General features: G+C 39.6%; 3 protein-coding genes across 5 annotated transcripts in view; all 3 read right to left on the reverse strand.

Moving 5' to 3' along the window:
- The window catches only part of LOC129790699 (transmembrane protease serine 9-like), a 776,474-nt gene that overhangs the window by 297,303 nt on the left and 453,344 nt on the right, over positions 1–25,827 (reverse strand). The gene's annotated exons all lie outside the window — the stretch shown is intronic.
- Positions 3,136–12,261, reverse strand: LOC129790645 (putative vitellogenin receptor). Its single transcript, XM_055828250.1, has 10 exons — positions 12,088–12,261; positions 9,459–9,574; positions 8,788–9,375; positions 7,442–8,725; positions 7,230–7,346; positions 5,798–7,158; positions 4,182–5,721; positions 3,878–4,076; positions 3,681–3,813; positions 3,136–3,530 (listed from the first exon to the last, which is right to left on the reverse strand). The coding sequence occupies exons 1-10, from the start codon at positions 12,093–12,095 to the stop codon at positions 3,438–3,440; spliced, it is 5,439 nt and encodes a 1,812-aa protein (XP_055684225.1). The 5' UTR covers positions 12,096–12,261; the 3' UTR covers positions 3,136–3,437.
- LOC129790704 (alanine--glyoxylate aminotransferase 2-like) lies at positions 12,388–25,723 on the reverse strand. 3 transcript variants are annotated; one of them, XM_055828371.1, is made up of 8 exons: positions 25,258–25,374; positions 22,590–24,146; positions 21,316–22,396; positions 16,100–16,334; positions 15,407–15,500; positions 15,115–15,323; positions 13,164–13,383; positions 12,388–13,096 (listed from the first exon to the last, which is right to left on the reverse strand). In XM_055828371.1, exons 3-8 carry the CDS (start codon positions 21,365–21,367, stop codon positions 12,599–12,601), a joined length of 1,308 nt encoding a protein of 435 aa, XP_055684346.1. In that variant the 5' UTR covers positions 21,368–22,396; positions 22,590–24,146; positions 25,258–25,374; the 3' UTR covers positions 12,388–12,598. The 3 variants fall into 3 exon arrangements, with proteins under 3 accessions (XP_055684346.1, XP_055684345.1, XP_055684347.1); XM_055828370.1 differs by lacking the exons at positions 21,316–22,396; positions 22,590–24,146 and adding an exon at positions 25,494–25,723 and having other exon boundaries at positions 25,258–25,376; XM_055828372.1 differs by lacking the exons at positions 22,590–24,146; positions 25,258–25,374 and having other exon boundaries at positions 21,316–22,453.

Consider the following 25,827-nt stretch of genomic DNA (forward strand, 5'->3'; position numbering starts at 1 on the left):
ATGCGAAATTGCAGGGTTCACAAATTCTCCCATCATCCAAGTTTTCCTGGAAGCAGCCCGAGGGGAAAGAACTGCGCGATTGTTTATGAATTAATGTTGATCTCAAGTTATTTCTCAAAATGTTGATCAAACTAATTGAGGTATTTTTTTTCATGCGACGAGACACATGGGATTTAAAAGTATTACATTTGCCAATGACCCCATGTGTTTGTGAGGGTCCTCAAATATTTGCATAATCTCAATTTTTGCGCATCTGGTTTTGCTAATTTTCGAAATATTTGTTTATTCGTTTGCTCAGAGGGTTCAGGGAACAAATGTTTGGTTACTAATAAATTGGGGTATCAGGTTTAAGCATTACATGAAGCTATAGGGCCTAACACCGGGCTTTTTGCAGATGCTATATAGACCGACATTTTATTTCCTGTAAAAGCTTCCCCATCACTTCCCTTTAAATAAACCGTTCATTGAGTTTTAAATTTTTTAATGAGCAAATGCTTTTTTTAAAGACATGTGGAATATTTAAGTAATTTAGGACTAACAGTATACCTTAATTACGGATATTGAATCCTTCCTTTACTATTTTTGCAAATTAAGAGCAGTTTAAGAGTCAATTTTAGAACAAAAAAATTAAAGATACATTTTTATCGCTAAATTGTTAAATACAAAATTTAATATTTTCGTTTGCTTTTTTTTGGGATATTTCACATCCTTTTCTTACGTATACTTTTTAGTTAAATTTTTAAAGATTTTTTTTATTCTCTGCCGAAAATATTTTATAGAAACTACGTCTTTTTTTAAATCCTTGAAAATATCCTTTTCTTCAAAACTTGATATCAAACTTAAAAAAATTCTGTTAAATGAAACAAAAAATCTTTCCACTGTCTCTCAAATTAAATTCCCACTAGATGTCACCTCTGAAATCCTGAGGGAAATTCAAAATATATAAGCACAATGAAAATCCTTTACACAGCCCTTGTAAGAAATGAGCAAGAATGCCACCTTGAGCCTATTTAGCATTAACCAAAAGATCTCTTGTCCATTTCCTGAGAACTCCATTGCGACTCATTCACTCAAATCGACACCACTGCATCTCATGTGCATGACCAACTCCATCATTATCAGCTGCTGTTGCCCCGAACGCGGTGTTGCGGACAATCTTGCGCTTCCGTCTCACCTTATGCCACCGCACACTGAAAGAGCCCACTGGGGATGAGCAGCAAAATAAAACTCCTCACTTGCCACCAGCATCTTCCCATCATAGGTATGCTACTATATGCGCAACACCCACGAATGGGCATAGGAGCGAATGGATAAACGACAAAAAAGACCACGCGGAATTTTCTGCACAACGCCGCGAGTTCTTTTTTTTTTGGTCACTGCATAATTTTTACAGGTAGCCAGTCAAAGGAACAAAGTATCTCTTGTTCGGATGCATCAATTTAATCCAGATCGGTCCGTGTTTTATTGCCCACCGAGTCGCATGGGATGTGCGATTTTTTTTTGTGCCCCCGTGGACAGGGTATTGTGTGTAAAACAATTTCCTCGTGGATGTTTTATTTGAAATTTATCACCATAGCAAAGTACCACAATCGCTTTGATTGGATTTTGATGACATCAAATCTCTCAATTGCTCCATCCTCTTTTTTTTCTCTCCATCCTCTTTACACCCCCACACTCTCTCCTCGACCCTTTTACCCACCCGCAGGCCCCGCAGGGTTTATCGCGACTCATGTTTATCCACCTCTTTTTTTGCTGTGTAGCAGCACCCCCCTCAATGCAATATATTTTACTATATCCATCAATCTCCTCTAGCGCGAGCCAACGAATCCTTTTTCTGCACAATTGTGCATTGCAGTGCAGCAGCTTTTGATTTGAATCCCCCCACATACACCGAGTTTATAACTTGGCTCTTTTGCCAAACCCACCACTTGGGGATCCGTGGGGGGAGGACAGGTCCCAATCACTTCCAAACCACACACGTCAACCCCAATGTGCAGCCACCCACACACCACCCCCTCTTTGCACTATTGTTCACTAATCGAGAGTGAGTGGTGTGTGTATTATTCACACCGCGATTGGGGTAAATTGCACAGTCAATTTGGTGTATTCAATACGAGCAATTAGACTCGCTTTTGCAACTCATTCACATAATCACTATTCAGCTGTGGTGGCACGGGGGTGGCTCCGTGCTTTGCCTTTTTTGCCCACAACCACCCACTCAGAGGTGTCAAGGATGGAAATTTCAATCAAATCTCTTCACTAACGATACAAACTGGAGCTGGGGAGATTGATGTGGATTAAAATTAAAATTCTTTTGTATTAATACTTATTATTTTACTTATTTAATTACACGATTTTACATACAGCTAATTTATTAGAGTGTATCCTAAAAGAAATATTAGAAGGGATAAATAAGATATCTACAATATTAAATAATTTAAAAAGAAATTAACCCTTTCGCGTCCATTGGGTCATACGTTGTCCTAAACGTGAAACATTTTATTTTTCAAGTTAAAATTTATTTATTATTATTATAATTAAAATTTATGCGGCGTATCCATTCCACAGATGATCTACGCGCCCATTTGTACATCACACATCGCAAATTGAATTTGTAGATTAAAAATGTATAGGGAAAAACGTGTAAAAATCAAAAAATGGAATGTGAATAAACCAATTACCATTTAAAAGTTTTTTTAAGATAGAAATGTAATTAATTAATGTAGAAATGGCCAAAGAAGTAGTTTCGTGATAAAAAGACCTCACAATTCAATGTTTCACGCGGCCACGAAAGGGTTAAGGATTTAAAAAAAAAATCGAGGGCTGCATTGTAAAACCGGCTAAGTTCGTTCGGAGCTCATACCGACTTAGCCGGTTTTACAATGCAGCTCTCGAAATGTATTCCTTACCTGTCCACTCAGAATTGGAAACTCTTCATTATTCATCTTTTTCAGTCTCTTCCCTTTATCCTGTAAAAATGAATTAAACAAAAAGGACACATTAATCCCATTTTCCTTTAATTTATCAATTAAAAGGAAAAATTCTCAAAAAAAAGATACAGCATTTAGTTTAATTTCCATCAAATTGCTGAAATTGATTAAAAATTCTTTTCTATTTTATGAATGAATTGAAATGTTTTAATTGTATGATGAAGATTTTTTATTAAACTAAACTAAACTTATACATAGGAATTAGTACAGTAATTAACAACATTTTGCCCAAAATTATAACAAAAAGAATTTTTACACAGAGGTAAATGATTGTGTATGACCTGAGATTCTCATGTTTCCCATGAGAAAGCAGTGATGTTACATTGAGTGAAAGAAAAATGAATAACATGCAAAAGCATAATGGTGTATTATGCTAAAAATGAGTGGGATGTCCATATAGTTGGGATTCTTCCCTGACTCTTGGATACATGCCGAGAGTTGAAAAAATCAATTGATTAGTTTGGCTTTGGGATTATCGTCTAGATCGTCGAATGAGGATGAATCGTCAAAAACTGTCGGTGTCATGCCATGAAAGTGTCCCTGCAATCATAAAACTTTTTGCATTTTAGTTTGATGCCAATATTGAATGGTTTTTTTCTTCGTAATGGATGTGTGATTGTGAAAAAAAAACGCGGAAAATGTGCGCACGTCTTGTGATTCATTCACAAGCATGGGGATCATCGTTCATACCTTATCGCCAACTTCCAGTGTTATTTCATTGTGAGTGTCCATGGATACGACTGTTGGTGCCGTTGGTGCATTGCACATTTTAACCACTGGGACCCCACCACTGGCGGTGCCTGATGAGTTTTGGAAGTACATGCTGTGGAAGGGAACAAGATAAATTTCTGCCATAAATTCCAAACATAAGTGGTATGGGCATTTACCTGATGTTGAGATTCTTCAGTTGATACCTCTTCTTGTAGGCGACGAAGGAGACCATTGCAATAAGCCCGAGCACCGTGATGACAATAAGTGTGGCTCGTGCTGGGAGATTTGATGTGCTGCCTTCAGCATCGTCAGGTGCATTAACAAATTGAGTTCCCAAGAATACGTTGTCATCTTGGACGTTCTTGCAAGGTTCACCTGCATTTCCCAGGCAGATAAAAATTCATTTTAATTAGAGAAAATCATAAAATACTTCAAGAAAGCTTTTTAATTGTTCCTACAACTAACATATACCGAACTTACCAGGTTTAACTTGAGATCCTGTATGGCATAGGCACTTGGCCCCAAGATCTGCTTGGATGCAAATATGGGAACATTGATGCTCAGCACAAACATTCGTTGTATTCTTCTGTCGTGATTCCTGCACAATTACAATCTCCTCAGCATTGTAGACATTCACATTAACCAACTTGCAGTGCTTATCCCCAAAGACACGACACTGAGCCACAGTACTCCTCCCTAGATTCGTCACATACAGGTGATCTTCGAACAGGGTCAAAGCAATGGGTTGCGCAACAGCTTGATTATTCCTTATTAGCGTCTTAACTTCTGTCCCTTCGTAAGAACACGACTGGACGATATTTGTTGCAAAATCAGCGTAGAAGAGAAGCTTCTTGCTCGTATCTACTGCCAGAGCGGAAACTTGCACGACATTCTCAACAATCTTCTCCAAATGACTCCCATCGAGATTTGCCCGGTAAACTGCAGACTCTGTCTTACCGAAGAGAGCTGTATGCGAAACTGCAATGAACATCACGCGATTAACTGCATCCACAACGATATCCTTCATGTGATCCTTCAAGCGGAATGTAATGACCCTGGAGCATGCTTCATCACTCATGTGACACACCTTCACTGAAGGTATTCCCTGATTGTCAAGGAAGTACACATTGTCCGTAATCCAGTCAACTGCAAGACGATCCGGAACTCCCACATCTTGCACATATTTAACGGAATTATTACGGAGATTGATCTGGAAGAGTGCTGAAGCTTCCCCTACGGAGATGTAGAGGCTATTTTGGGCAACATTAACATCCATTCCGGTGATCTTTGTTGTATTAACAGTCCAAAGAAGACTCATTTTTGATGGATATGGGGTTAGTTTGCGGATCTGATTGAATGATGTGAAGAGCATGTATTTGCTGCTGCCTGTTGCTTTGCATGTTGTCTTGTCGGATCGTAGGAGGAAACCCGGATTGCAGGCACAACGGAAGGTACCTTCAATATTGAAGCATTTCTGTGCACACGGATTGTACTCTTTGCACTCATCCACATCCATGCAATCCTTCTTGTTGCCTGAGAGTGTGTAGCCTACGTTGCAGGAGCACACTGGACCACTAGGAGATGGTGTACACTTCTGACCACATGGATGGTTTTCGCAGGCAGTCTTGCACACAGCCGATTCATCATCACCCCCTTCGCAATCAGGCTTCCCATCGCAGACGTTGCGCCATTCAATGCAACTTTTATCGCGACAACGGAACATATCATCGCGGCAGAGGAGCTTTGATGTGCTTGAATGGGCAGTTCCGTTCTTTGGGCAGTCTAATTCATCGCTGCCATCACCACAGTCATCCTCCTTGTCGCATCTCCACTCTGATCGAATGCATTTTCCAGACTTGCATTCGAATTCGTGTACGCTACACCGTGAGCAACCCAATTCATCCTCACCACGTGGACAATCAGCAAAACCATCGCAACGTGAAGTGAGATTGAGGCAAATGTTAGGATCTGAGACGCACTGGAACACCTTGGCTGCATCCACTCCTTCTCCACATTCAATCTGAAAATTTAAAATAATTTAAGGTTTTTGAAAGATTTTGCAAAAACCGCAAGAAATAAGCAATGAGAAAACTCACCTTGGATGTATCTAAGCTTGGAACGTTGCAATCCCGTTCATCTGAACCATCTGGGCAGTCATTGTGTCCATCGCAGAATAGCCTGGAATCAATGCAGTGCCCTGAAGCACATGGCTGATGTCCGTTGTCACATTTATGATCATCAGTTGGGCATTTGCTGTGTTCATCCGAACCATCAGTGCAGTCTCTGAATCCATCGCATTCCCAACTTGCATCAATGCACTGTCCTGAAATGCATTTAAAGACCCCTTTGGCTGCAACACAGGTATCTTCTGTCTTTGTCGCCGTGCAATTCATCTCATCCGATCCATCGTTGCAATCATTAAATCCATCACATAGCGATGTTATATCAATGCACATCCCACTGGGACAAGCGTGCTGGAGTCGATGGCATTTGGATTTATGCTCATAGTGCTCACAGTCAACTTCGTCTGATCCATCGGAGCAATCACGATTGAGATCACAGCGATTTTCTTGGGACACACACTGACTTCCATCGGTGCAACGGAACTCATCAAAGGAGCACTGAGCACCTTTCTTGAGGAAGTCCTTTTCCTTGCATTTCGCCTCGTCAGATTCATCAGCACAGTCAATGTGTCCATTGCAGACGCGCGATGATGTTATGCATTCTCCGCTGCCACATCGGAATTCACAGTCCACATTCTCGATGCATGTAGTGTTGTGGAAATCCTTAAATACCATCCCCGGTGGACAAACACAGGCACTCGTTGATCGTCCCATTGAGACGCAAATATGCGAACATCTCCCATTATCTTTCAGACAAATGTGATCTGATGTCCTTACAGCGGCACTTGCCCTTGCAATGGGAATCCTTTCGGGGAAAAGCCCAAACATGGGCTTTTCCAGCGTAATCTTCTTAACAATTTCCACATTATTCTTTTCAGCCCAGTACACTTTGGGGGATTTTGCCTGAGTCCAGAACACATTATTCCCAATGGTTGTAAGTGAGACGGGATTGCGAAGGCTTCGTCGGAAAATGTGTCGAATGTCCGTATCGAAGTTTGTGAATTCAATACGATCAGCACTTTCGTCTGTCCAGAAGAGTGACTCCACTTCTGTATCCACAGCGAAGGAGATCTTCCCTCCTACCCCCATATCCTCTTCAATTGCATGCGTATGGGCACCTCGTCCATGCAGAAGTTGCTTATCAATGTGATTATGACCACCCAGATCTTGCAGAGCGATGAACATTGTCCCAATTTCTGGGACCACAGCAACAGCTATGGGTTTATCTGTACCCATGTAGTGCTGGATAATTGCACGATGTTTTGTATTGAAGGAGTACACCTCCACTGTTCCACGTTCTTCATCTGTCCAGTAGAGATTGTTGCTCAAATGATCTGCAAAGAGAAAATTTAACGAATTTCTTTAAAGTTTTTTTCTAAGATTTTTTTTTAAATAAAATTTTTACCAAAAGCTAAACTAGAGATATTTCCTATCCCACTCCTTATAAGTGCTTTCGTTTCTTTCGTTTGGAAGTTAACAGAGTAGATTATTTTCTCAATATTGCTGGCAACAATAACATCCCCTGGAAGAAGAAACAAACAGATTAGAAGCTATTGCAACCAAGCTTAACATCTGCTACATAGCTATATAGCATCAGCTGTGCCTCAGCTAACTTACCAGTTAGGGAGTTATGAACAAGCTCACTAATCACAACATTTATATTATCTCCAATCCCAAGGGAATGTCTCCCAAACTCCTGATGCTCCATCGTTACTAAGTAAGTCCCAGCACCTAGGATGAGGTAGCGCTTTTCCGGAGAATCACGGCATGTCTTTTTGTCTGAGCTTAGAATCATACCATTCGGACAGGCACAACTGTAAGTCTTATTCATCCCGAGGAGACAGAGATGAGAGCAGGAATTCCCATAGCAAGCATGCTTCTCAGAAGGTTGTATGGCTGAATGGTAGATGTGAATGTCGTAGATGTGCCTGCTGTGCAGAAGGAGTGAATGATCCTTTCCGGTAAATTTGTTGCATGACTGTATAGAATTCGTCGTCCAGTCAGACCAGAAGATCTTATCTTCAAACACTGCAATTCCATAGGGATGCTTAACAATATCCTTTAGGATTGTCCTTCGATCCTCCCCATTGAGTTTAATACTTTCAATACGACTCAATTTTGCATCTACCCAGTAAATTCGACCATTTGGCCAGTCAATTGTCAAGCCATTGGGCCAATGAATGTCCTGATCTACGAATGTCCTAGCCCCAGCTCCATTCATAGCTGCAACTCCAATTTGCGGATGACTACCCCAATCTGTCCAATACATAACACCAATGCGCGGATGTAGAGCTATTCCACGGGGTTTTTCAACATTATTCTGCACAAGTTTGGTACAGTAGTGTCCCGCATTGGAACACACAGAAATGTGCATCATTTGCCCATCGGTGAAGTAGATATTCCCTGTGAGCCAATCCACGCTTATATCTTCCGGAGAACCCAAACCTGTACTCAGCAGAATTTCACGCTGACTCCCATCCCCACGTGCTCGCATTATGCTCTCACCCTTGAGACTGAGATCCGTCCAGAAAACTGAACGACCATCGTAGGACACGCCAATAACGAGGGATAGATTCATGGCAACAACAACCTGCGTTTGCGACTTTAGCATATAGCCACGGATGGATCGTTGCGTTGTGTAGAGCATCAGAGGGTCTCCGGACATTACAACGCACGTGCGATTGTCATTCTTGAGGCGAAAACCATCAGCACAGGTACATTTGTAGCCCCCACGTGTATTAATGCATCCTTGAGAGCAAATCCCATAGTTGTTGCACTCATTGACATCATCGCACGTATTGGCCTCTCTGTTAAAGGAGTAACCACTTGGGCAGAGACATTGGGGTCCGTCTGGGAAGACTTTGCAGCGTCGTGGGCAGCTCAAATGATCACAGATTGTGTCTGAAAATTCAAGAATATTTATTAATAAATTTCTTTTCATTTAAAAGGCTTGAAAGACTCACTATTGTTGCAGTGTCCTCCTTCGTCAGAGCCATCCTTGCAGTCTGTTCGATTGTCGCAAACCTTCTCGAGCGGGAGGCAAGCGCTGGTGTCCTTGCAACGAAACTTCAGATATTCTATGCTGCACTTTCCATCGCAATTTTCCTCATCGCTACCATCTCCGCAGTCATTGTAGCCATCGCATTCATAACGCTTACTCTCCAAGCAATGCCCGTTGCGACAGAGGAAGCCTTTGCACTTATCCCGAATATCCTTACAGCCAATCTCTTCGTCTGAATCGTCGAAGCAATCCTTCTGGCCATTGCAGACAAGCTCCTTTGGGATGCACATCATATCCGTACAACGCCATTCTTCAGCAGTGCAATTAGCCGGAACGTGGTGAGCTTTGAAGTCTGTGCAAAAATCTTCATCCTCCCCATGGCGACAATCGTCAAAGCCATCACACCGGAAGGCCGAACTAATACAATTGCCATCTTTGCATTTAAACCAATTTGGGAGGGTACATTTCTTCCGTTCACAATCAACCTCATCGCTTCTGTCCTTGCAATCGGGTGTCCCGTCGCACATTTTCTTGGAACTTATACATTCACCTATGAAAAAAATTAAAATTTTTAGTTTCAGTTAGATTCCGTTGAATTTTGAATTTATTTAAAGATTATTTTTAAAATCTTACCGTTGTCGCATTCATATTGATCCGTAGAACAGCGGGGATCATCGGAAAGTACAGCATCTGGTATCCAGAGGATAAATATGACTACAGAAGCGAGTAGAGCTCTCTGAATTGCAGAGCTGTAAGAGAAAATTTATAAGATACAAATGAATCGAATTCCAAGAAAAAAATCTAGCTTTTATTAAAAAAAAATCGAAAACTAAAAAACAAATCAATGAATATTTTTATTTTCCTTTAATCTAAATTGGTAAACTAAATTCTTTAAAAGAAATAAAATCAAAAACAATAATAATTTTAAATAGAATTGTAATAAGAATCATAAAATCTTCTTCTATTCCTTCATTTTAGAATTATTTTTGTTTATAATTACCACCTTAATTTTAAACAAAAAAATAATTCTAAAATTAAATAATCGACAAGTTTTTATAATTTTCTTTACAATTCCTCTTAAAACATTTATTATTTATTTATTGAAACTTAATTACCTTAATTATATAAATAAATCAAAAATTTTAAAAAGAATTGTAAAGAAAACTTTAAAATCTTTTTCGATTCTTTAATTTTAGAATTATTCTTGTTTGCAATTAGGGAGGTAATCATTAAAATTGTGCTGTACGATTAATTTTCTGATGCTTTTAGAGCTCTTTTATTGTATTCTTGCTAGAATTTAATTCACAATAAAATTACTTAGGAGCGTTAATTAATTTTTAAATCAATTTCTTTTTTCACATTCAAAATATAGTTATTTTAGCTGTGTTTCTTTCAGACACAGCTTTTGTGTACCGAGCAAAATCGAAAGTCGTCAGATCGGGCTCAAACTTGGGATGAGCACGAATTAAGGTCCCTACATTCCAAAAAACGTATGCGCCAAAAAATTTTTTTGTCCGGCCGGCCGTCCGTCCGGCCGTCCGTCCGGCCGTCCGTCCGGCCGTCCGGATTATAAACTTAAATTGCAAGAGAACGGTAATAGATAGAGACTTGCGGTAAACGGCAAAGTTTAAAAGTCGACTGGAAGACGTCCGATTATGACGTCAAATTTTACCCCCCACCCCCCCGTCCGCCATTTTGAATAACCTCAAAATTTTGTTTTCGCTATATCTCAGCCGCTATTATAGCTAGAGGGCTGAAATTTTGATATGTTGTAGGGACCATCAAGAGCTTTCCAACGATACCTCATTTTCGAAAATCGGTCAAGCCGTTTAGTCAATATAGCCGCCACAATTTTTCATCGAAAATCGTCCATAACTCGAAAACGGCTTGACCGATTTTGATCAACCCGGGGTCAAATGAAAGATCTCAACAAACCCTACAACTCTCTAGAACATCTAAAGTTTCAAAAGTGACCGCTAGGGGGCCAAAAATCGAAAACAAAATTTTCGATGAGTTTTCGATGAATATCTCGAAAACGCCATTATCGATTTTCTTCATTTTTTGATATGTTGTAGCTGACTATATTATCTAGCTCCATGCCAAAAATGAAGAAAATCTATGTCGCCGTTCTCGAGATATAGCCTTCTGAAGTTAGCATGTCATATCTCGGGTTCTACAAGTCCGATCTTGATCAACTCAAGCGTAAATGAAAGGTTTCGTGAAACCCTATAAATGTCTAGAACATTGCAACTTCGAGAAATGACCGCAAGAGGCGTTAAAATCGAAAACAAAGTTTTCGAAAATTTCGAACTCGAATTTTTCGAAAATGGCGACATAAATTTTTTTCATTTTTCGATATGTTATAGCTGACTTCAAGACCTTTCAAACAAAAAAAAATTTATGAAAATCTATGGATCCGTTCTCGAGATATGTCCTTCTAAGATTTCTTAGGGTATGACTTTTCTACTTTTCCCGACTTTGCGCGTTTTTAAACTAATTCGCGTTCTAGTTTGCTCTCACAAAATTGGTACACTGAAAGAAACACAGCTCTCGTAAGCTTGGTCAGCTTACCAGTACATTTTTTTATTTTCCTCTAATAAAAAACCACCAAATTCTTGTTTTTAAAATTGTATTACATTATTGTAGCGTTTTTCATGTAAATTATTCAATTTTTTTGAAGAACTTGAGTTAAAGAAAAACGTGCTTCTGAGACGAAGTTTTTGGCACAATCTACGTCTCTTTCTGATGCATTGCAAATGAATGTGAAACTGGATTTTAGTTGCATTTTTTGTTTCCCACACAATCCTGATAAAGCTTCCCAGCGTCCCTCACATTTCTTTCTTATCATAAACTCAAGAAGAAATGTTGTGGCCAACAATGATTCACTTTTCCCTCGAATTAAATGAGGTTTTACAGAGATTAGTTTTCTTGATAAAATGAAAACCAGCAGTTTAACCGGATTTTGAAAATTTTAATGCTTTTACTTTACTTGAAGACCTTTTCAATGGAAATGAATTTTCTAAATATCTGACAATTTTCACTTGGCTAAAAGATTTTCAAAGATTCCATTGCAGGGTTAAATTCTGGAAAGTTTCTCAAAAAAAATTCAAAGGAAAAGAGCTAAAATAATTTTTCTTTCCCACAAAAATGTGCTCAAAAGTGCACCATGCGGTCGATCATTGTCTCTTGACCACATTTTTCACTCAAATTTTGGGAGCAATTTTCACGCAAAAACTCCACCGAAAATAGCTTTTCCACTTACATTTTCATCTCGAGATCCACTCCAGCTCCTCACTGCACGCACTAAGAAGATAATCTACAACAAAAGACACAATTTTGGGCAAAAAAAAGGAACCTCCAAGTGCTGCAGCAAATTGGAGGAGGAATTCGGTGTGGGCTACACAGTGAGAGAAACGAAAGAACACTGAAGTACTGGATGACAAATTCCAGGGTACAATCGCTAATCTTGTCTCTTTTGCCACCACAAACTTCCGTTAAGTGGACAACTACTGGGGGGAGCAGAAAGTCTTTTTTTTTTCATTTTTCGTGCGAAAAAGCGCAATTTAACGTCTCTGATAAAAACTCTCTTTTAATATCTTTTCATACAACAATAAATTTCATTGCACATCCATTTATGCTAAAAAAAAATGCAAAAGGAAAAATTTTATATATGTATATGTTTTCCATTTTTCTTCTTAAACTACGTTGCATTTTGTAAACATTATCTTGAGAAAATATTGTGATTAATGAAATAATACAGATAAAGAAGAACTTTAGACGCCCTTAATGGGGCGTTCAGCTGCTTTGAGAATCTTCGATTCAGGCTTTGTACACACGATGGAATTGGTGGCTGTTTGCACTTCGGGAGATTTCTGTTCCACTCCCTGGAGTTGTGTTAGGCACTCCCGGAAGGCGAGGAGGAATTCATCGGCATTCTCAACACTAAACACCATTGGGGGCTTTAGCTTGATGACATTGTTATTGGGTCCATCCTGACTCACGAGAATATGGTGAACATCCTTCATGCGATTCACCACGAAGGTTGCCTCCTCGGTGGCAGGTTCCAGAGTCTCCTGATTCCGAATTAGCTCAATACCCAAAAATAAGCCAGATCCACGTACATCGCCGACCAAATTGAAGTCATACTTCAGCATCATTGACTGCTCAATTAAATGATTTCCCACCTTCCGGGCATTCTCCTGCAAATCCTCATCCTCAATCACATCCAGAACTGCATTGACAATAGCACACGAAACCGGATTGCCGCCGTACTACAAGAGAAACAAAAAACTTCTTTCAGCTCCTTGAAAAACTAAGAACAAGAGAAGGATCACTCACGGTGTTAAAATATGAGATTCCACTGGAAGCAAAAGTATCAGCAATCTCGGGAGTTGTCAGGACAATACCCACTGGATGCCCATTCCCAATTGGTTTGGCCATTGTGACAATATCCGGGATGACGTGTTGCTGCTCAAAAGCCCAAAAATGCGTCCCAACACGACCAAAGCCCACCTGAACTTCATCAGCAATCACAACACCTCCAGCCTCGCGTACAGCTCTGAAGAAAAATTGAAAAAAATTGAAAGAATTAGTAAGAATTTTAAGAATTTTAGCATTAAAAAATTAAAAATTAGCGAAGGAGGAAAACCGTTAAAAAAAGATTTAAATGAAGAAAAGTTTGTCCTTGATAAAGTAAAATCTATTGTATTACACACAATGTCCCTAAAAATTAAAGAACTTGCAAAAAAAATACATTGAAGCATTTTAGCTGTGTTTCTTTCAGACACAGCTTTTGTGTACCGAGCAAAATCGAAAGTCGTCAGATCGGGCTCAAACTTGGGATGAGCACGAATTAGGGTCCCCACATTCCAAAAAACGTATGCGCCAAAAATAAGTTTTTTCCGGCCGGCCGTCCGTCCGGCCGTCCGTCCGGCCGTCCGTCCGGAGTTCAGAGCTAAATTGCGAGAGAACGGTGATAGATAGAGACTTGCGGTAAACGGCAAAGTTTAAAAGTCGACTGGAAGACGTCCGTTTATGACGTCAAATTTTACCCCCCACCCCCGCGTCCGCCATTTTGAATAACCTCAAAATTTTGTTTTCGCTATATCTCAGCTCCTGTAATAGCTAAAAATCTGAAATTTTTATATGTTGTAGGGGCCATTAAGAGCTTTCCAACGATACCTCATTTTCGAAAATCGGTCAAGCCGTTTAGTCAATATGGCCGCCACAATTTTTCATCGAAAATCGACCATAACTCGAAAACGGCTTGACCGATTTTGATCAACCCGGGCTCAAATGAAAGATCTCAACAAACCCTACAACTCTCTAGAACATCCGAAGTTTCAAAACGGACCGCTAGGGGGCCAAAAATCAAAAACAAAATTTTCGATTAGTTTTCGATGAATATCTCGAAAACGGCGACATAAATTTTTTTCATTTTTTGATATGTTGTAGCTGACCATATTATCTAGCTTCATGCCAAAAATGAAGAAAATCTATGGATCCGTTCTCGAGATATAGCCTTCCAAAGTTGGCATGTCATATCTCGGGTTCTACAAGTCCGATCTTGATCAACTCAAGCGCAAATGAAAGGTTTCGAGAAACCCTACAAATGTCTAGAACATTGCAACTTCGAGAAATGACCGCAAGAGGCGCTAAAGTCAAAAACAAAGTTTTCGAAAATTTCGAACTCGAATTTTTCGAAAATGGCGACATAAATTTTTTTTCATTTTTCGATATGTTATAGCTGTCTTCAAGACCTTTCAAACAAAAAAAAATTTATGAAAATCTATGGATCCGTTCTCGAGATATGGCCTTCGAAACATTTCTTAGGGTATGACTTTTCAACTTTTCCCGACTTTGCGCGTATTTAAATTAATTCGCGTTATAGTTTACTCTCACAAAATTGGTACACTGAAAGAAACACAGCTCCCGTAAGCTTGGTCAGCTTACCAGTACATTTTGTAATTTTTAGACCACACTTCGATTCTAAATAGCTAAAAGAACTGCTGAGGATAACTAGAAATTTTTATCAATATAAGTTTAAATAAAAATAAAATATATAATCACAGAAATATAAATAAATTATTATTTTCTCATCATTAGTTTTTTTTCTAATTCAAATCCTTAATATGAAAGGAAACTTCTTCATAAAGGAAAAAATCTTTTTTTTTTGTAACCAAAGTGGGTGAATTTCTTTTAAAAATTGATAAAAAGTAATTTTTCAAACGTTTTTTTTAAGGTCCTTTAAACCCCTTTGCTTTGTTGTATGAGAAAAAGATTCCCTTACTTGTAAACGAGCCCCATGTACTTCTCTGGCGGGATGATCTGTCCACCACAGCTTTGGAGGCTCTCAGCAATAAAGCCTGCAATGCCACGTCCTTCAGCCTTAACATTGGCAATAATCTTGTCCACTTCAGCGGCATACAAATTGGCCAATTCATCATCTGAATGCTTCCGGCTCGTATATCTGCCACGGTAGGTGTCTGGTGGTGGAGCCTATTTTGGGGAGGGGAGGAGTAGGTGCTCAATTGAGGGGAATTTATCGCAAAGGGCGATTAATTCTCTGCGGATTATCTTACCACATGCACGTAGTACGGCTTTGGATCTCCATTTGGTTGATTGAATTTATACGGTGAGATCTCCATTGTGGATATCAGGTGTCCATGGTAGGCACTACAAGAAACCTACTTTTAGCCACTAAAAAAGGGGCAGGGCGGGTGATGTAATTGATGGGGGGGGAGAGAAAAAGACTACTAATTAGTAGGTGGTCTATTTTACGCTTAAATTGAAAATTTAAGGGCGGATAAATTCTCTTTAAAAGCTCATCTAAACAGGTGAGAGGAAGAGAATTCTGTAAAAACTTTCTTTTTAGGAAATTAATTTTTTTCCATTCCTTAATGAAAAATTAGTTGATAAATTTTTTTCTTTTATATTTTATGACTAAATTTTATCAAAAATATTGCAGAAAGCTTCTGTAAATTAATAAACTTTAATTACTTTATTTATCGCAATTAAAATAATCTTTTATTTATTTTTATTTGAAAAGTGCACTTGCACTGAACTTATCAGTCACAACAGAGAGCTTTTCTTAAAGCTAATTTTTTCATCATTAAGTAAAGTATGAAAAGCAAAAAACAATCTCCTATCGCAGGGGAAATTCGCAACGTGAGGATTGGTACAAAAACAGCTGCTTACTATCAGTGAAAAAGTCTCAACATATGAGTGTGATAAGGTGGTGAGAGAGAGGGCAAAATACGCATAAAAATACTCACTGATCCAATGTGATGATGTCTCGTTGGCTCGTGGCTGCCCGGGCCAGACGCATGGCTAAATCATTGGCTTCAGACCCGGAGTTGACGAAGAAGCAGACTGAGAGATCACCGGGTGTCTTATCGGCAATCCTCTGGGCACACCTCACGAGCTCATCGTGCAGGAAGCGATTATTCGTGGCCAGAAGGGCCATTTGGCGACATCCTGCGGCCACAACATGCGGATGGCAGTGCCCCACTATGGATGGAAAATGAAACGTTCTAAAATGCAAATTATTTTGCGCTTAATTGCGCACCGGGAAAATTCCCAAAGCTTCTGTCAACGGGATATGTGTTTGAACTATTTGGACAGGAATATATGGCGTGGGTGGTGGAGGTGCGAATCAACAGAGAGATGTGCAATCAAACAATTTAATCAGGTATAGCATAGCAAATAATTGCTTTCATCGCGACTGATAGCGCACGTGAAAAGCGCGTGGAGGGAATTTCTCACGACGCGCGCTTTAAATCACAAACTTAATCCATTGAGAAACTCTGCTCCAGACCATTCAGGATTATTCCAGACAAAATTAACTCAAATATAATGAAAGGTTCTCTTAGGCAAAAGATTATTGTACGAGCTTATTGTATCAAGAATATTGTACTTTTTGACCTTTTGGTATCAATAAAATTTCTAATCTTTAATGCTTTTTTTTTTATTAAACCTTTGGTCCCTCAGATAATTTTGAAATTACGACAAAATTCATTCAATCACTCTTGTAATTAATTTATAATTGACTTTTTGAGAAATTGAGGATCTTTCTATCAGATTAAAGTTGAAGATTTTTTTGGAAAAATAAGCAAGTAAACAGCTAAAAGGAAATTTTATTTAAAGAAATAATTCTAAATAACATCATTCGTGTAAATAAAATTAGAATCTCGCGTAATTTCTTTCAAAACAATTACGTAAGTTACGTAAATTTTGAAAATGATTTTTGTAAATCATTCTAAAAATTTGGCAAAACAATTTAATTGCCACACCTTTCCATCCCCAGTCAGCAACAATTATTGAGTAAAAAGAAAGGAGAAATTATTGGAAAATAAGATGACTACAAACTCCCTCAATTGGACTTATCAAGTGACAACGATAAGGGAATTGTCTCTCAAGCAATAAATAGAGATAGTGCGTGATTGGAGGAAATTCAAACGATCTCGCGCCAGAGTGTTACAAAAATAGCCCTCTTGGCGTATCCGTGATTGCCACACACACACTCTCTGGCTGCCCAGCTGTGGACACTGACGACGACATAGTTTTGATTAAATATTTACATTGTGATGTGGGCAAATACAGGGCCTGCGATAACAGCATGCTCGACCCACGTTTGATGTTGCACAAGTTGCAAGAGTTGTATCACGTGTATTGTGGCGGGAGCACGCCGCCTCCGAGTGGGCCATTCGTGCCCTTTTGACCCCAACCACTGGCCCATGGAAATAGATAGAAACCAACCAATATGGTACGCATATCAGTGAGTGTGATAACACGATCACCAAACACCATAAAGTGAGTAACGATGATCAGCATACTCGAAAAGCCCGTAAAGTCCGTAAAGCACCCAACAATCATGCTGAGAATCTCTACGCTAAAGCTAAATTGTCAACAATTTGCTGTAGATTCTGTAGACTAGAAAAATCATATTTGTTTTTTTTTATCTTCTTTTTGAAAAAAAAAAAGCTCCAACAAAATTTATTTTCTTATCCGTTCTTTAAAACTCTTATCAAATAAAAAACAAAAAGAGTTCAGAACTATGAGTCAGACATTAAAGAATTATTGAAATTAATTTAATTTTAGATTATGAAGTGATCACCACGGGCTCTGGGACAAGACTGAATTATATTTCATACTCATAGCGGCACTAAGCCAATCGATACATTTCATTTTTCCCCCCATTTAGAATTTCATGCACTAATTCAAAAAAATAGAAATTAAAATAGAAAATATTCAACCCTTAGAATTTTAGTGTCTTTCGCAGCCTTTCGCTCCTTCGTATTACGGGCGTGCCCTGCGTCTCCCGCTTCCTTCTTCGTCGGCATGTTGGCTGCGGTGGGGCCTCTGGAGGCGTCTTAAATTCTTCATCGGAGGCCTCAGGGGATCCACTCGGTGACGCGCGCGGCTGGGGAGATGTTGCTGCCGCTGTTGCAATAGGGACTCTTCTGACATACGGTTTTATCTGATCGGCGTGAGCTTTCTTTAAGGTTCCCTGCAAATCTAGGATGAAAACCGTCTTGCTGAGCTGCTTCTCAATTTTACCTCGCGTCCACCGCCGTCCCAGGGCGTCAAAATACCAAATCTCCTGATTCACCTGCAAGGGCTGCATGGGTTTCTTCTTAGCGCCTGCCATCATCTGAGTTTTCTCCGGGTGATCTGAGCTTAAATTCTTCTTCGACTTCCGGACTACCTTCCTCTCCTTCTCATTCTCCTTCTCATTCTCCCTCTCATTCCCCAACAGGGATAAATGTGTCCTCACTTTATGATTGAATATTAGGCTGTTTGGATCCACACCAGTGATCGTCGAGGGGGTATTATTAAACCTGAATAAAAAGAAGGATATTTTGTTTGTCACAGACATTTTCTTTTTTTCCTCATCCATCACAAACTTCTTCAATGACTTCTTCACCGTTTGTACGGCTCTCTCAGCCGCCCCGTTGGACATGGGGTGATAGGGTGGAGAAGTTACGTGAAGGATTCGATTGGCAGAGCAAAATTGAGCAAATTCTTTAGATTGAAAAGGGCTGCCATTATCGGAAACCAATTTCTTGGGTAGCCCAAAAATTGCAAAGTTGCTCTGCAGGGCTTCTATTGTTGACCAAACATCCGACTTTTTAAGGTACTTCACGTCAATAAATTTAGAAAAATCGTCAACAATTATGAGGAAAATCATGCTGTTCCAAAAGAAAAAATCAATGTGAATTCTTTCGTAAGGATACGACGTGTCTGTCCATCGGGTCAAAGACACATTGCGGGGTTTGGGGGCTATGATTTGGCATGCTTCGCACATCCTGACCGTTTGCTCTATGTGAGCCTCAATATCTGGCCACCACACACATCCCCTCGCAATAGATTTCATGCGAACAACACCGTCGTGACCTTCGTGAATCAATTTTAAAACTTTCTCACGCAAATTCTTGGGAACAACAACCCTATGTCCGAGATAAACAACACCATTGTCCACGGAAAAAGCATTCTTAAATTTGTCATACTTCTTGAAACTCCCTTCACGGTTAAGAATATGCTGCGGTGGAAATCCATCTGCTATATATTGCATCAATTTAACAATCTCAGGATCCTTCGCGGATTCCTCTCTAATATCATTCTCATCTAATGCAATGTCACCAGATACACCTACAAAATCAACAATTGTCTCATTCACTCCAGTCGATTCACTCAACGGAAAACGTGACAAAAAATCTGCATTCCCATTGTGAACGCCCTTTCTGTACACTACCTTAAGATCATACATACTGAGAAAAATCGCCCAGCGCTGAATTCGCGCAGCCGCGACAACTGATACCTTGCGCTGACCGCCAAAAAGTTCTCTCAGGCTCTGATGGTCCGTATAAACCGTAACAGGACGTCCGTAGATGTATAAATGGAATTTCTTAACAGCAAAGACTAACGCTAAAGCTTCGCGTTCCACTATAGAATAATTACGTTCACCACTATTCAGTGTCGATGAGACCATAGCGACAGGACGTTCTTCTCCATTTATCAAATGACTCAAAACAGCACCTATCCCTTCACCACTAGCATCTATTGAGATAATAAGAGGCAAATCTGGACTATAATGAGTCAAAAGACTACTTTCTGAAAGCCACGTTTTACTATCGCGAAATACATTCTCCATTTCATCTGTCCACACAAAGGGCACATCATTCTTGAGCAACGTGTACAGCGGAGCCAAACGACTGGATAAATTCTTCACGAATTTCCCGTAATAATTCAAAAGACCCAAATATGCTTTTAAAGACGTCACGTCCCATGGTCTCTTGGCTTTGGCTATCTCCTCCAGCTTACACTTCATTGGTTTCACACCTTCTCCGCTCAAAACATGGCCTAAGAATTCTACTTCTTGTTTATAGAAAATGCACTTCGCCCTATTGGCCTTCACATTGAATTCATCTAGTCGCTTCATCACCTTTAAGACGTTCTCATGACACTCCTCCAACGTACTACCGCCAATAATAATGTCATCAATATATGCCGCGGTCATCGTTAACCCTTGAAGGATACTATCGATCGTTCTTTGGAAAATAGCAGGAGATGAAGAGAGACCGAAAATTAATCGCGTATACTGGAATAACCCTAAATGCGTATTTATAGTTAAATATTTGCGACACTCTGGAATAATTTCCAGTTGCTGATACGCACCTGTAAGGTCAATAATTGTGAAAAATTTAGCCCCTCTAATTTTGTTAAAGATCTCCTGGAGTGTTGGCAGTGGGTAGTGTGTCACCTGAATGAATTTGTTTACTGTCACGCTACAATCTACACACACCCTTAAGGCTCCATTCTTTTTCGGTACAACGACGATTGGGCTTGCCCAGTCGGAAAATTCAACTCTCACCAACACACCCGCCTTGACCAATCTATGAATCTCTTCGGCTACTTTGTCGCGAATTCCATATGGCACCGAATATGGCTTGTGGAATACCGGTACACAATCATTCCTCAAAACAATCACTGCTTTGTGGTCTTTAATGACGGTCTCTTCAGAATGATTAAACACATTGCCAAATTTCTCTAAAATGTACTCTTCTCCGTGCCCCTGTTGCACTGGATTAATCCCAAAAATCCCTCTCTTTTTCACAAATGCTTCGCGCCACTGTGGGAATAATCGCTCAAGCCAATTTCTCCCACAAAGTGGAATAAAAACTTTTGGGCTTGAAAAAACAACCAAAGGCATATTATTGAACTCTTTCGGCATCCCGTTTACTTTCGCGACAAAAGAAATATTGATAACACCCAAAATACAGAGACTTTCTCCCGTCACTACATTTAAATTAAACGAACATTTTTGCAGCTGTTGCTGAGCAAAAAATTTGCGATAAAACCTCTCATGAATACAACTAACACACGCGCCTGTGTCAATTTCAAATTGCATTTTTACTTTGCCGGAATCTACCACTAAATATTGAGCTTTAGGGGGACTACTTAAGGAATTACAATTAAGTTCTGTACTCACGGTATTGATGTTCTCCTCCAGGAGTAGATCCTCCTCCTGAATGTCCATGCATAAGTAGTCGTCTCCCTCTTCCGACTTCAGAAGTTCCTCCTCAATTACCTCCTCGTAGGTGGGCACATCCAGTGGCTTCTCCTTCTTCACGGCGTTCAGAAACATCGATGAAATTGTTCCCGGAAGCTGATCATCACCCTCTGAGTCTTCCTCTTCTGCATGATTCATCCGACGCTTCCTCTTCTCCGGGCAATTTACCGCATAGTGTGAGCCCCATTGTTGGCAAAAATAGCACTGCACTCTCTTTTTGGCACCATCGGGGTACCGTTTGCGCTTTGTAAACCCCTGCTGACCTTTCTGCTTGTGCTTATGAATTTTGCCCATTGGACTTTGCACTCGGCGATGCACTTTGCCCCGATTTTTGATGAAGCTCACCCCCGCTGCAGTCTCTGATCCGGCTACTACATCCAGGCTAGCCCGCGTCGCCTCTGCAGCCATCGCCAATCTCACGGTCTCATCAAAATCTCTATCCGCGGACACCAACTTCTCACGTATTCTTTCACTGGACATCCCCATGATGAGTCGGTCGCGGAGCGCCCGTTGGAGAAAATCCCCAAACGCGCAAGTTTCTGCCAGCTGCTGGAGCTCAATAATATAGTCCCTTATGGACTCTCCAGGCAGCTGGTTTCTTCTGTAAAACTTGCAACACTCAGCCACCACGCTCAACTTGGGCGCATACTTCTCCCTCAGCTTGCCCACCAAATCACTATAGGGCTTATCATTGACCGAGGCAGGCTGAATAGCTCCTTTCAGGACTTTATAGGCTTCTGCTGTCAATTTGTCCTGAAAAAGTTGACTCTTCAGCGCGTCCTGGCGAATTCCATTCATTCTGAAAAAGTTTTCCAGTCGCTCTATGAAGACGTCAAAGTCCTCCCCCGGGATGTACTTATCCACACCCCCAATGAGCGCACGCGAGCCTAACAGCTCTGCCACTGAATCCACATTTTGTGCCGACGTTCCCGTGGCCATCTTCTTCACAATTCACAATGCAATAATGCAATTCCTTCCCGGAAAAACTCTCAACCTCTCGCTGAGGAACAAAGAAGACAAAGAAAGAAAAAAAAATGTCACAAAAAAATGAGGTTATGTCGTCCCCTCACAACCACTCAATTTTCCTGAATTTTCCCCCGATGAACTTTCCCAGTTCACCCACCTTCACAGAGGCTCTTGGAAAACTCGCAGGAAAAGAGACACACAAAAAAAAATTTTTTCTTTCAACTCACCAAAATTCCTTCCTGCGTCGCCAAAATGAAGTGATCACCACGGGCTCTGGGACAAGACTGAATTATATTTCATACTCATAGCGGCACTAAGCCAATCGATACATTTCAGATTAGCGTAATTATAATTATATAATAAATAAAATCATTTAGCAAATCAAGGGAAAGTCAATCATAACGCGTCCAGTTATAAGAGTTGGTGTCCCACAACGTGTAGAAGTTTGTTTATGCGTTGTAATACTATTTGTGAACAATATTAGTAGGCAAAGTTGATTTTTTAGTGAAATTCAGCAATTTGATGCATAAAAATTGTCATATCTCTTGTTCTATAACACCTACAGAAATTTCATGACTAGTTTTGGAAAGGTCTTGAAATAAGCTATAATTTGACATATATCTCAATAATTTTCAAGGTCACCTCCAGAACACAAAATGGCGGATTTTTGTTTCACCAAAACAGTTTTTCGCATTTTTCGTCCTGAAGGAATGGTTCTAGAGGTTTCTGATGTTCTAGAAAGTTGTAGATAATTGCAAAACCTTTAATTTGATACAAAGTTGAGTCAAATCGGACAAGCGGTTCAAGAGATATGGTTCTTAGAACTTTTCAAATGCAAGAATTATTCAAATGGCCATATCTTCTAAACGGCGACATAGATTTTCTTCATTTTCGGACTGGTGACAGATATTGAGTCAGGCTACAACATATCAAAATTTAAAGGAAATCTATAACAGATGTTGGGAGATATTGCCTCTTAAAGTTAGGCAATTTTTGTTTTTGATTTTAGCGCCTCTTGCGGATGTTTTTGGAACTTGGAATGTTCTATACAGTTGTAGGGCTTCTTGAAACCTTTCATTTGATACCAAGATGATCAAAATCGGTCAAGCCGTTCTCGAGTTGTATCGAAAAAACACTTTTTGCTTAAGGCCGCCATATTTGCTAAACCGCTTGACCGATTGTCAAGTATGAATTGTTGATGAAAACGTCTCTCTGAGCTCTACAACATACTAAAATTTCAGACCTCTAGCTATAAGGGAAGTGATTGATAGTATTTCAAAATGGCGGACGGCGGCCATCTTGGATTTTGAAAATGCGAAAAAATGAAATTTTACACCCATATTTCTATAGAAAACTTCAAACCGGAAGTCTCTATCTCTTACCGTTCGAAAGTTATAAGGCAAAGTTTAGGCGACCGGCCGGCAGGCCGGCAGGCCGGCCGGCAGGCCGGCCGGATCAAAAATTTTCCACCACCATTTTCGTAATGTGGGATGTCTAAAACGTGCTCATACCAAGTTTGAACCCGATCTGAGGTGGCCGGTTTTTCCGACGATTACAATACTTGGTGTTGGCCACGAAGTGGAACACCAACTAATTTTACTTTTTATCTTTTCTTTCTTTTTTGTAATAAAAACTTTTTGCCTTGAACAAAACATATTTTATAATGTTTAAATAATATAAATAGGTTTAAATGTTTATAGAAGAAAAATCAGTTTTATATCTGTGGGAGCGAGAGCGAAGGGTAAGCGGTACAGCTGGACTAGAGCGGCACTTGGCCGGGAGAACTTGAAGTGTACAGACAAGTGTAGAGAAGCAGAGTGAAATATATAAAGATAGAAGAGAAGTTAAGAAAACGTAAGTAGTTTTAATTACCACAATATCATTTAACAATCAGATCAGACTTCTTTTAACTACTATTTTCTTAGAAAGGAAAATAAAGAAAAAAATTAATTACATCATTTAATGATACTAAATAAAACGAATTTAAGCTTCCATAAAATGCTGACCATAAAATGTTTAAAACTAATTTTAGGCTATTTTTAAGTTTTAATTTTCTTGAAAAGGTAATTAATCCAAAGTTTTACAACATTTAATGTATTTTATTGCTTTGTTTATTCCAAAAATACAATAAAAGTTTCTTTTTAAAAGAAATGTTTAAAAAAAACCTAGATATTCGTAATTTTTTAAGTTAGGATCGATTTTGTAAAAAATCTGTTATTCTGAAGCTTTCAATGATGAGCTTTAATTCTGGGAATTGAATGTGTTTAATTAACCGTAGTTGAACCTTTACAAAACCGTAATTAGGACTTATATTAAGTGAATCTAGAATTGAGTATCTACAATACTATACCTACATACCTCTCGATTAAAACCTTTACAACTTCTTTCTTCAAATAGAAAATTTTCTAAGCTTTTTATTCTAATTAAACATACAATAAACTCAATTAAATTGTTCCTTAGAAACAGAAAATGATATTGTTGACGCGTGTGATCAGGTATGACGTCAACAAAGTACGTTGTAAATGTGAAAAAGGTAATAAATTGTCCCACCTCTGATAGAAAAAAAACAACCAAGAGGCAGATGAGCCACCACGGTGTTCACAACAAAACGCGAATCTTATCGAAATTAGCAAACAAATCGAATGATTCTTTTTTAGCAATAAAATGTACATTTATCGCACCAATTTAATTTTATTCGGGGATAATTTTCTTTCTGTGGCGCGTGTCTTATTTGTCCTCTGTCGCGATATTGCGTTCTTTTGCACATAACAATATAAGGAAAAGCTTTCAGTAGCGGGAAGTTTGAGCTGATGTGCGTCAAAGGATGTAGCCTATATGTGGCTAATTGGTAATACAATATACAAATCAATTGGGGAGAAAATGTGTCGCACTCACCATGAGCAACATTGTTGATGCAGTCCAAGTAGCGAGTACCCTCTTCATCGTACATATACTGCCCTTGGCCACGGACAATCTTGAGGGGGGCACCTTTGTAGAAAAGTTGGCAAGATTTCCTACACACGGCGGGAGAACACACAAATTTAATTGCTATTAAATCACTGCGTGTGGGTTTCCTTTTGGTCACACTCTCAGGCTATCTCTTGTACTATAATATACGTTAGTTCACTCACCCGATGTGACGATTACGCAGCTTAATTGTCTCGGATTTGCACATATCCTCAGGCACGGCGATGGAGCTCATCTTGACCAGACACAAAATGTTGCACGTTGATACGCAGAAGAAGCTCCCTCCAACGCGGAGTTTTGTCCTCCGAAAGTGTCACAAACCACACACAATTGACGAGCTCACCAAACGAGCATCATCTTTTATACTCATGCCTGAGAGTTTCCGTGACGTCAGGGCTTTGTGCGCAGGAGTGAAGCCAGGGAGGGGTTTTGGGGGTCAAAGCTTGCGAAATTAACTTTACTGATAACTATTAACAATTACCAAAGTATAATTCAAAC

Source organism: Lutzomyia longipalpis, chromosome 2, assembly GCF_024334085.1.
Source record: "Lutzomyia longipalpis isolate SR_M1_2022 chromosome 2, ASM2433408v1".
Classification (NCBI taxonomy): domain Eukaryota; kingdom Metazoa; phylum Arthropoda; class Insecta; order Diptera; family Psychodidae; genus Lutzomyia; species Lutzomyia longipalpis.